Source organism: Heterodontus francisci, chromosome 11 (genome assembly GCF_036365525.1).
Source record: "Heterodontus francisci isolate sHetFra1 chromosome 11, sHetFra1.hap1, whole genome shotgun sequence".
NCBI lineage: Eukaryota > Metazoa > Chordata > Chondrichthyes > Heterodontiformes > Heterodontidae > Heterodontus > Heterodontus francisci.
The window spans coordinates 43,799,536-43,811,619 of record NC_090381.1 but is presented as its reverse complement, the minus strand read 5'-3'; the positions used below and the strand labels follow the sequence as shown (position 1 = coordinate 43,811,619).

Genomic DNA, 12,084 nt, shown 5'->3' with positions numbered 1-12,084 from the left:
AGCGCAGGCTGTTTACAAGCTGTGCTCTTTAAGATACTGAGCATGTGTTGCCGCACAAAAACATTTATTAGTACTGCTTATTGAAATAAACAAGCTGCACAAAGCAACGAAAATTTAGAGGGGTCATTCTTTACACCCTTGTGAATATGGAGCCAGTGCTACGGTCGTTTTTTTCTTGTGTCAGTGATTGATTTCTGATTAAGGAAAGGGGCATGTGGGAGAACCTTTGTCTAACTTTAAAACAGATATTAACTGCTATAAAAATCTAAGTAAAATTTTTAATATTTCAGTTTTTTTGTGTGCAATCTGAACTAACCCATGTGCTCCATGCCAATTTTTAAGTTTCTTCCATTTCATGGCCCCCTCATCAGTCTTGGAAGTGGGAACCAAATGTATTATTTTTTTTTAAAAACTTCAGCTGATTAGGTCATTTTGACCTGTATAATATTACAGGTACTTGACGCAAGGCTGTCACTGATGGTGGGAGGATGTTAAGAGGATCAGCATGTCATTAAAACATTCTGGCTGAGTACAAATATATTAAGTAGCGGAGCACTTCGATACAATAACATTGGTACTAATTTGTTAAGGTAACACAATTTTGATAACCTAAGTGTTGTAACTTTATCTTTCATGCTCTAGGGATACCACATGTATATAATTGGGGTGCAGATAATGAAGTTTCTATTGTAAGTGCTAAATGATCCTTATACTGGTATTTGGATTTTACTAATAAAAATATATTGAGTCATTATACTTTCCTCTCATCAGACTGTCTAAACAGTATTCAGTATCTCCATATGAACATCAAAGATGAGGAAGTGATTTTAGTTTAGATTTTATAATTGTCATGCTGATGATTCATTTTGAATTGATTACCATTAATGTTACAATAGCAAAATCTAGACAAATAACTTTTCAAAGTTATGTGCAGATATATATCATGTACACCACTGAACCTGCATTGAGATTTATTTCTGTTTCTTTCACTGTCTCAGTTTCTAACTTGGATGTCAAATTGTAGGTTGGTAGATTGATAAAGCAGCTGGAAACTGATATATGTGGTTAACCACATAGAATCCATTCATAATAGAATTCATTGATTTAACTACAGTGGAGTTGGAAATTTTGTAGTCTGTTGTGGGTATTCTACTCCAGCCCCAGGATCCCATCATTTTTGTAGTTTGTCACCTATTTCTGCCCAACCCTTTCAGAGCTCATCTTATCCTTGAGACTCATCTCTTGCTCCCTTAATCCCCAGCCCACTCACTTCTTGACTATTTAACTCCCCTTCCTGACCTCATCCTAGCTATCATAGTAATTATCTTTGTCGGGCATCCTGCTCCGCCCATGCAGAATCATAATCATCACCTGTCTCTGGGGAAAAATAATCCTTGGCCCAACCATCCACTCCAAACACCATCTCATATCCAAATTCTGAAAAATTCCTTGGAACACGTAAGTGATTTCCAACTCTTTGCGTCTCTTTGGAAATTCCCTGTTTAAATTCCTCTGGTCTAGCCTTTGTCCTTCTCTCAGCATCAAAGCTGTGAATGATATCCTCTAACTGTGATGTTTTATTCTTCCTTGAGCTTTTTGCAGCGTTTGATGCGATTGACCACATGATTTTTCTCCATCGCCTCTACTATAATATCCAGCTCCATGGGACTGTCCTTGGGGTTCCATTCCCATCTATTCAAAATCAGACAGTGGATCTCAAACAATGGCTTCTCTTTCCTCCCCTACCCCAAGAATCTCTCCGTGGCCCTCTCCTCCTTGTCTGCAAGAATATGTACGCTGATGATACTGTTGAGCTCTACATCTCCTCCACCTCTCTTGAGCCCTCATCTATTCTCGTGCTGTCAGACTGCCTGCCTGATGTCAAGTCTTGGAAGATTTGCAAATTCCTCCAGCTCAGTATTGTGCAGACCAAAATACTAATGTCGGCCTCAAACTCAAGTCCCTAACCACTGATTCTATTCTCCTCCCTGATCGCTCAGGCAAAGTCAGATTTGTCGTTTTGGTTCCAGTGAACATCAGCGCAAGCTCGAGGAGCAGCATCTGATCTTTCGATTTGGCACTCTACAGCCTTGCAGACTGAACATTGAGTTTAGTAACTTCAGAGCATGACTGGCCTTTTTTAATATTTTACTTCTGAACCATGTGCCTGATTTTCATGCTGTCAGAGCTGCTCATTATTCCGTTATTAACAACCTCTCTGGACTAATGTCTTTCACCACGAGCATTAGCACACGCTTTGCCTTTGTCCCAGGACAGCTTTGTTATTTAATCTCTCCTGCCCTATCAAACATCTTCCCCTTTGTTCTCTTCCCCCACCCCTCTCCCCTTCACTTGCTTAAAACCTAATTCTTTTCTAACCTTTGCCAGTTCTGATGAAAGGTCACAGACCCGAAATGTTAACTTTGCTTCTCTCTCCGCAGATTCTGCCAGACCTGAGTATTTCAAATTTTTTTGTTTTTGTTTCTGTACTCTTAGAACATAGAACATAAGAAATAGGAGCAGGAGTAGGCCATTCGGCCCCTCAAGCCTGCCCTGCCACTCAATAAGATCATGGCTGATCTGCCCCAATTCCTCTTTCGTGCCAGCTCCTCATTGCCCTCAACTCCCCGATATTTCAAAATCTATCTACCTCTTTAAATACCTTGTGATCTAGCCTCCACAACTCTCTGGGGTAGAGAATTCCAGACATTCACTTCCCTCTGAGAGAAGAAATTCTTTCGCTTTTCAATTTTAAATGAGTGTCCCCTTATTCTGTAACTGTGTCCCCTAGTTCGAGATTCCCCCACTAGTGGAAACATCTCAACATCTATCCTGTCAAGCCCCCTCAGTCAGAATCTTGAACGTTTCAATAAGATCACCCCTCATTCTTCTAAACTCTAATGCATAAAGGTCTGACCTGTTCAGCCGTTCTTGATAAGTCAACCCCTTCATCCCAGGAATCAGCCTAGCGAATCTCTTTTGAACTGTCAGTATATCCTTTAAGTACGGAACCAAAGCTGTACACAGTACTCCAGGTGCGACCTCGCCAATACCCTGTGCAGTTGTAACAAAACTTTCCTATATTTAAACTGCAACCCCCTAGCAATAAAGGCCAAAATTCCATTTGCCTTCTTAATTACTTGCTGCACCTGCATGCTAAGGTTTTGTGTTTCATGCACAAGAACACCCAGATCCCTCTGTGCTGCACTTTTTTGGAGTCTCTCTCCATTTAAATAATAGTCTGCCTTTTGATTCTTCCTACCAAAGTGCATGACTTCACACTTTCCTACATTAAACTCCATCTGCCAAGTTTTTGCCCAATCACTCAACCTATCTATATCCCCTTGCAGATTCCTTATGTCCTCATCACAACATGCCCTCCCACCTATTTTTGTATCGTCAGCAAATTTGGATAAATTACACTTTGCCCCCTCCTCCAAATCATTTATCTAGCTAGTAAATAATTGAGGCCCTAGGACTGATCCTTGTGGCACTCCACTAGTTACGTCTTTCCAACCTGAAAATGATCCAGTAATCCCGACTCTGTCTTCTGTGTGTTAACCAATCCTCAATCCATGCGAATATATTACCGCCAAAACCATGAGCTCCTATCTTGTGCAATGATCTTTTATGTGGCACCTTATCGAATGCCTTCTGAAATTCAAATACACTACATCTACCAGTTCCCCTTTATCAACTCTGCTTGTTATATCCTCAAAGAACAGCAGCAATTTTCAGTCCGTTAACGCCCTATCTGTACTAATGCTTAGTCTTTCAACACACCATTAACATATTGTTTGCCTTTGCTCTACGACCTTCTGGTCAGCTATTCTGTGACCTTGTCCTATTTACACCTCCTTTGTTATCTCTTGCCCCACCCCCGCTTTACTTGCTTATAACCTTTTACATTTCTAATATTTGCCAGTTCTGAAGAAGGGTCACTGACCTGAAACATTAACTCTGCTTCTCTCTCCACAGATGCTGCCAGACCTGCTGAGTATTTCCAGCATTTCTTGTTTTTATTTCAGATTTCCAGCATCCGCAGTATTTTGCTTTTATTTCACCTATCACCTCTATCCTTGCTGACTTCTCCAGTCTCTCAACAGCACATTTTAAAATCCTTGCCTTGTTAATAAATTCCCCCGTGGCCTTGCTGTTCCCTCTGTGTGCATCTTTCTGCAGTCCTGGGTCCCCTCTTAAATGTGCTGTTCCTTGTGAACCTATGTGCTTTTCCTCCTGCTCCACCATTGGTGATTGAGGGTTCACTTTTCTCAGTTCTGTTCTTTGGAACTCTGACTTAAATCTCTGCCTCTTCACCTCTCTTTTCATCTCTGAAAGCCGCCATTAAACGAACTTTTGGTTATTGATCTAATCTTTCCTTTCTGGCTCAGTTTGTTTTCTTTATGCCTACTTATGAAGTGCTTTAGGATATTTCTCATGTTAAAGGTGCTGTATCAATGCAGCTTGTCATTTTTGGTTTATGGTACCAGAGGCTTGGTAGGCTCCACTAAATTGATGTACTTGTTACTATGTTGCATGGTTCTTTTGATGTGATGAGGGAAGTTGATTGTTCTCAATCAAACGCAAGCACATTACCTCGTTCGTGCTGCCAACCTTTTGGAGCAGTTTTTCTCTGAAAGGCTGGTCCCAAGTATCTTGCTATCAGTAAAGAGTGCAAAATATTCCATATAGTTCTTATTTGCCATATTTTTCAATTCAGAAAATCTGGAAAGCCTCAGAAATAGCACTTGTGAATGATTTTATTCATTCATGGGATGTGAGCATCGCTGGCAAACATTTATTGCCTATCCCTAATTGCCCTTGAGAAGGGGGTGGTGAGCCACCTTCTTGAATAGCTGCAATCCAGGTGATGTAAGCACACTCACAGTGCTGTTTGGGAGGGAGTTCCAGGATTTTGACCCAGTGAAGGAGCAGTGATATAGTTCCAAGTCAGGATGGTGTGTAAATTGAAGGAGAATTGTTCCCGTGCATCTGCTGCCCTTGTTCTTCTAGGTGGTAGAGGTCGCAGGTTTGTAAAGAGCCATGGCGAGTTGCTACAGTGCATTTTGTAGATGGTACACGTTGCTGCCACTGTGCACCAGTGTTGGAGGGAGTGAATGTTTAAGGCAGTGGTCGGGGTGCCAATCAAGCGGGCTGCTTTGTTCTGGATGGCATTGAGCTTCCTGAGTGGTGTTGAAGCTGCAATCGTCCAGGCAAGTGGAGAGTGTTCTATCACACTCCTGACTTGTGCCTTTTAAATGGTGGACTGGGTTTGGGGAGTCAGGTGGTGAGTTACTTGCTGCAGAATTCCCAGTCTCTGACCTGTTCTTGTAGCCACAGTATTTATATGGCTGTTGCAGTTAAGTTTTGGGTCAATGATGACCCCCAGGATGTTTTTGGTGAGGGATTCAGCAATGGTACTGCTGTTGAATGTCATGGGGGGATGCTTAGATTCTCCCTTGTTGGAGATGGTTGTTGCCTGGCACTTGTGTGGCTGGGATGTTACTTGTCACTCAGCTCAAGCCTGAATGTTGTCCAGGTCTTGCTGCATGCAGGTATGGACTGTTTCAGTAGCTGAGAACTTGTGAATGGTACTGAACATAGTGCAATCATCAGCGAACCTTCCCACTTCTGACCTTATGTTGGAGGGAAGGTAATTGATGAAGCAGGTGAAAATGGTTGGGCCGACAACACTGCCCTCAGGAACTCCTGCAGCATGTCCTGGGGCTGAGATGATCGATCTCCAGCATCCACAACCATCTTCGTTTGTGCTATGTATGACTCCAACCAGTGGAGAGTTTTCCCATGATCCCCATTGACTTCAATTTTGTTAGGGCTCCTTGATGCCACACTTGTTCAAATGCTGCCTTGATGTTAAGGGCTGTCACTCTTGCCTCATCTCTGGAATTCAGCTGTTTGGTTCATGTTTGGACCAAGGCTGTAATGAGGTCTGGAGCCGAGTGACCCAGGTGGAATCCAAACTGAGCATCGAGCAGTTTATTGCTGATTCAGTGTCACTTGATAGCATTGTCAACAAAACCTTCCATCACTTTGATCATGATTGAGAGTAGACTGATGGGGCAGTAATTTGCCAGATTGGATTTGTCCTTTTTGTGGACAGTACATATGTTAGGTAGATGCCAGGATTGTAGCTATACGTGAACAGCTTGGCTAGAGGTGCAGCTAGTTCTGGAGTATAAGTCTTTATTGCATCTGAGATGTTGTCAGGGCCCATAGCTTTTGCAGTATCCAGTGTCTTCAGCCATTCCTTAATTTTTTCTTTTATTCATTCATATGATGTGGGTGTCGCTGGCCAGGCCAGCATTTATTGCCCATCCCTAATTGCCCTTGAGAAGGTGGTGGTGAGCTGCTTTCTTGAACCACTGCAGTCCATATGGGGTAGGTACACCCACAGTGCTGTTAGGAAGGGAGTTCCAGGATTTTGACCCAGCGACAGTGAACCAACGGCGATATAGTTCCAAGTCAGGATGGTGTGTGACTTGGAGGGGAACTTGCAGGTGGTGGTGTTCCCATGCATTTGCTGCCCTTGTCCTTCTAGTTGGTAGAGGTTGCGGGTTTGGAAGGTGCTGTCTAAGGAGCCTTGGTGCGTTGCTGCAGTGCATCTTGTAGATGGTACACAATGCTGCCACTGTGCATCGGTGGTGGAGGGAGTGAATGTTTGTAGATGGGGTGCCAATCAAGCAGGCTGCTTTATCCTGGATGGTGTCGAGCTTCTTGAGTGTTGTTGGAGCTGCACCCATCCAGGCAAGTGGAGAGTATTCCACCACACTCCTGACTTGTGCCTTGTAGATGGTGGATAGGCTTTGGGGAGTCAGGAGGTGAGTTACTCGCCGCAGGATTCCTAGCCTCTGACCAGCTCTTGTAGCCACGGTATTTATATGGCTACCCCAGTTCAGTTTCTGGTCAGTGGTAGCCCCTAAGATGTTGATAGTGGGGGATTCAGTGATGGTAATGCCATTGAATGTCAAGGGGAGATGGTTAGATTCTCTCTTGTTGGAGATGGTCATTGCCTGGCACTTGTGTCGAGTGAATGTTACTTTCCACAGCAGCCCAAGCCTGGATATTGTCCAGGTCTTGCTGCATTTCTACACGGACTGCTTCAGTATCTGAGGAGTCATGAATGGTGCTGAACATTGTGCAATCACCAGCGAACATCCCCACTTCTGACCTTATGATTGAAGGAAGGTCATTGATGAAGCAGCTGAAGATGGTTGGGCGTAGGACACTACCCTGAGGAACTCCTGCAGTGATGTCCTGGAGCTCAGATGATTGACCTCCAATAACCACAACCATCTTCCTTTGTGCTAGGTATGACTCCAACCAGCAGAGCGTTTTCTCCCTGATTCCCATTGACCTCAGTTTTGCTAGGGCTCCTTGATGCCAAACTCAGACAAATGCTGCCTTGATGTCAAGGGCAGTCACTCTCACCTCACCTCTTGAGGTCAGCTCTTTTGTCCATGTTTGAACCAAGGCTGTAATGAGGTCAGGTGCTGAGTGGCCCTGGTGGAACCCAAACTGAGTGTCACTGAGCAGGTTATTGCTAAGCAAGTGCCGCTTGATTGCACTTGATGACACCTTCCATCACTTTACTGATGATTGAGAGTAGGCTGATGGGGCAGTACTTGTCCTGTGTTTTGTGTACAGGACATACCTGGGCAATTTTCCACATTGCAGGGTAGATGCCAGTGTTGTAGCTGTACTGGAACAGCTTGGCTAGGGGCGCGGCAAGTTCTGGAGCACAGGTCTTCAGTATTATTGCTGGAATATTGTCAGGGCCCATAGCCTTTGCAGTATCCAGTGCCTTCAGTCGTTTCTTGATATCACGCGGAGTGAATCGAATTGGCTGAAGTCTGGCATCTGTGATCCTGGGGTCTTCATGAGGAGGCCGAGATGCATCATCAACTCGGCACTTCTGGTTGAATATTGTTGCAAATGCTTCAGCCTTATCTTTCGCACTGATGTGCTGGGCTCCCCCATCATTGAGGATGGGGTTATTTGTGGAGCCTCCTCCTCCAGTTAGTTGTTTAATTGTCCACCACCATTCATGGCTTTGGCACGCAGAAAATCCTGTGTTGTAGCTTCACCAGGTTGACACCTAATTTTGAGGTATGCCTGGTGCTGCTCCTGGCATGCCCTCCTGCACTCTTCATTGAACCAGGGTTGGTCTCCTGGCTTGATGGTAATGGTAGAGTGGGGGATATGCCGGGCCATGAGGTTACAGATTGTGGTTGAGTAGAATTCTGCTGCTGCTGATGGCCCACAGCGCCTCATGGATGCCCAGTTTTGCATTGCTAGATTTGTTTGAAATCTATCCCATTTAGCACTGGTAGTGCCACACAGCACGATATCACGTGGAGTGAATCGAATTGGCTGAAGACTGGCATCTGTGATGCTGGGGACATCAGAAGGAGGCAGAGATGGATCATCCACTCGGCACTTCTGGCTAAGGTTGGTTGCAAATGCTTTTGCACAAACATGCTGGGCTTTGCCATCATTGAGGACCTATTTAATTTTCTTTACATAGCCACTTAACCCCTCTGTTTCTGAAAATTATTGGCTCATCTTGAACCTTCATTTCTTCTCAAGCCTTTGAAAATGGCACTCCCCCAAATCCATGCCCTTCTTTCCTGCAATCTCTCCAATTGGATGTCTGTCCCTGTCAGAGTACTGAAATTGACCTAAATCAGTCACAAATGACCACCTTTATGACTGATACACTACATTACTGGGTCCTGCTTTATCTTCGGCCTTTGATGTGGTCAACCATGCCTCTCCTCCGTTGTCCAACTTTGTGGGACGTGTCTCATTTTCATCCACTCTTAGCCTATCCAATCATGGCCAGAGTGCCTCCAACAATGGCTTCTCTTCCTGCTCCCACATTGCTACCTCTGGAGTCTCCCAAGGATTATATCTTTGTCGCCCCATGCCTCATCTTCCCTTCAGTGACCGGATCTGCATAAAAGGTGTAAGGTACCATGTGAATGCTGATGACACTCAGCAGCACTCCTCTGAACCCTTCCAATGTCTTTGTGTTTTCGGCTTGTTTGACATCCAGTATTGGATGAGCTGCAGTTTCTTTCCTGGCAAAACCAAAGCCATCGTAACAAACTCTGTCCCCTTGCTCCTGATTGCTTCTTCAGTCCAGCCACTGCCTGGTTGAACCACTGTTGGCAATCTCTGTGTACTATTTGACCCCAAGTTGAGCATCTAGCTCCATATCCTCTCCATCACAAAGACTGTCTCCTTCCACTCCATAACTGCCCTCTCCTCTCCTGCCAGCTCATCTGTAGCTGAAACCCTTATCCATGTCCTCATCACATCCAGACTCACCGACTTCATTGCTCTCCTGGCTGACTTCCCTTCCTCCATTATTGATAAATTTGAGCTTAAGCCGCCCTTATCCTAACCCACTCATTCATTACCTCTCTTTGGTGATGTACATTGGCTCCCAGTCCCCCAGCGACTCCAATTTAAATCTCTTATCCTCCTATTCAAATTCTTTCACTTTTCTGACTAGTGATTTATCTCAAAGTGGTCAGGAGTAAACTTAAAGTAAAGAACTTGTCTATAGCGCCTGTCATCTCCTGAGGGCATTCCAAAGTGCTCCACAGTCTTAATGAGTGCATCACTGTTGTAATGTAAGGAAGGGGCCCTTAGTCCCGGTGGATGATTTTCTTCCCATATTTATCCACACTATTTCTAGATTTCTTGCTTAGCTGTACAGGAAGGAAAAGGCTTAATCTTTCACCCTCTCTTTGGGTTGACCAGTTGCACTTCTCATCTGTTTACTGCCCTCCTAGGAGTGGGTTGTGCCAGCCAACTTCCTGTTGAACTTGCTTGAATGTAGTTATGCCAGATGCTGGAATATGTTGGTGAGCTGCCTAATGTCTCAAACTGATATGGATAGCATATTTGATTGCTGATCTATCTCCTTTCAGGAAAGCTCAATACCCTACATAGTCTCCCTTGGTCCCAGTTATTTAAACTTTTTCAATCAACATACTGAAAATGCTGAACCTTGAGAATTAATCCTTAACGAGCTTGAATTTGATTTTGTATCAAAACTATGTTACAGCTTAAACCAAAGATCCTTCTTGGACCAAAAGGTCAAAGATCCTGAAATATGACAGCTGTAAAGTGTTTTGGGATGACCTGCAGATATATAAAGTGTTTCATAAATGCAAGTTCTTTCTGTTTTAATGCCTGTAAACTGTGTTTCCTCATCCTTTAATCCTGTGTCTAATGCAAGAACTTACTTGGATTCATGTTCCTCATACTCTTGAAAACCTTCAAGATGATCAAATTCCCTCTCATCCTTCTCTTCTGCAGTGAATAAAGTCCCAGTGTGCTTATAATTCAGTACTTTTAAACATGACAACCTGCCTCATGTCTTCCAGACCCCTTCCAATAAATTGAAATCTTTACATGCACTGTAAAATGGAACATGGTATTCCAGATGCAGCAAGACTAGCTACAACTTCATTCCGACTTACACATTTTTGGCATCTTAATTTATCCTACTCTTTTTACATGGGTAAACAGTATTCTTTGATCTCATTCCCCCAGTGTCTGTCTCCTGCCATCTTGTGAAGGTGAACATTATCAATTGATTTGTGAAAGGTATAAGCAGGAAACCTGGAGCTTATTGATACAGAAATCTGTTTGTTTCACTTCTCGCAGCAGCCTGTTCCCTGTGCTTATCATACGTGTAAGGAAGCAGTTATGAAAATTCTAGCCCAGTGCTTTATCAATTAAATTTTAAGTTGCTAAGCATTGATAGTCATGCAACAGAAATAAGAATTTAATTTGGCTGCAGCTGAGAATGAATTAAAATGGTTGGGAGCAATTATAGATGTACAATTAATGTCTGCTTCAGTGTTTTCTGTATTCATGTTTCAATGTTTTTTTTTTAAGTGAGCATTAGAATTGTACATTGTTAACAGATATGCACTTCTACTCTGACCTGAAAAGATAATTTTATAGGTTTCAGCTATGGCTGCTGATATTTAATCGTATAACTAAATAGCAAGTTTAAAAAAAAAAGAAAAAGGAAGAAAGACATGCGTATGTATAGCACCTTTCGTAACGTCAAGATGTCTCAAAGCACTTTGAAGGCACCAACAGCGTCACTTTAGATTCCACCTCTTGCTGCAATGGTTAGCATCAAATGTAGCCCGTATAAATTCTTGATCTCTGAATTTCTGAGACATTAAAATGTTAAACACATTGCTATAGTAAATTCACAAGTCATAACTTTAAAAAAAAATCCATAGATCTTCCAGGAACTGTTCTTAATGTCAGAGATCTGATGTGTCTCACATAAGTTAGAGCAGATCTTTTTTGAAAATTATACTTTCATAAATGCTGTTGAAAATACAAACTCTGGAAATTAGCAAGTATGTGGCTTTACTAAATATCTTCGTACTTTTGTACTGCAATACTAATTTTATTTCAAAAGGCAGTAAAAATTCTCTCTTTAGAAAAGCAGCATTTTCATCCTGTCGGTACATGATCTTTTGGGGATGACAACATTTTTTTGATTGGTGGAACCTGAGAATCAAATGCCAATGTACTGACCACACTTTCAATTGCAGATTATTTTAAATATATGTTAATTTATCCACACTCTCTAGGACCTTTCACTAACCAAGAGATGGCAGAATGGTTCCAGGCGGGCTACTTCACAATGTCTTTACTTGTAAAGAGAGGCTGCGATGAGGGTTTCCAGCCGTTGGGAGAGGTTATTAAGATGTGGGGCAGAGTACCTTTTGCTCCAGGACCCTCTCCTCCTCCATTGCTGGTAAGAGGATTTACATAACTCCACTCAGAAATGCAAGAATATTAATTTGTTAATACCTGTGCATAATATCAAGGTTTTTGTTTTCATACCCAAAACACAAATGAATTGTCTGGGAAGTATTGCTTGTCCATGCCTATTAGGATTTGCCCAGCAAATGTTGGTAAAGGCATTCTCCAAGGGATAGCACTGTGTAATAATGTTAATGTTTGTTTCATTTTTGCCCAGCATGTAAGAAACCCAGCAAAAGAGGATCTTGTAATGGG

General features: G+C 42.9%; 1 protein-coding gene across 4 annotated transcripts in view; it reads left to right on the top strand.

Moving 5' to 3' along the window:
* The window catches only part of gigyf2 (GRB10 interacting GYF protein 2), a 146,133-nt gene that overhangs the window by 83,775 nt on the left and 50,274 nt on the right, over positions 1-12,084 (top strand). For all 4 annotated transcript variants that reach the window (XR_010975956.1, XM_068042064.1, XM_068042063.1 and 1 more), the window contains one exon: positions 11,655-11,821. Coding sequence is in view for 3 of the 4 variants with exons in the window: in XM_068042064.1 (XP_067898165.1) it covers positions 11,655-11,821 (167 nt within the window). In the remaining variant the exon portion in view is untranslated. The remainder of the gene's footprint in view (positions 1-11,654; positions 11,822-12,084) is intronic.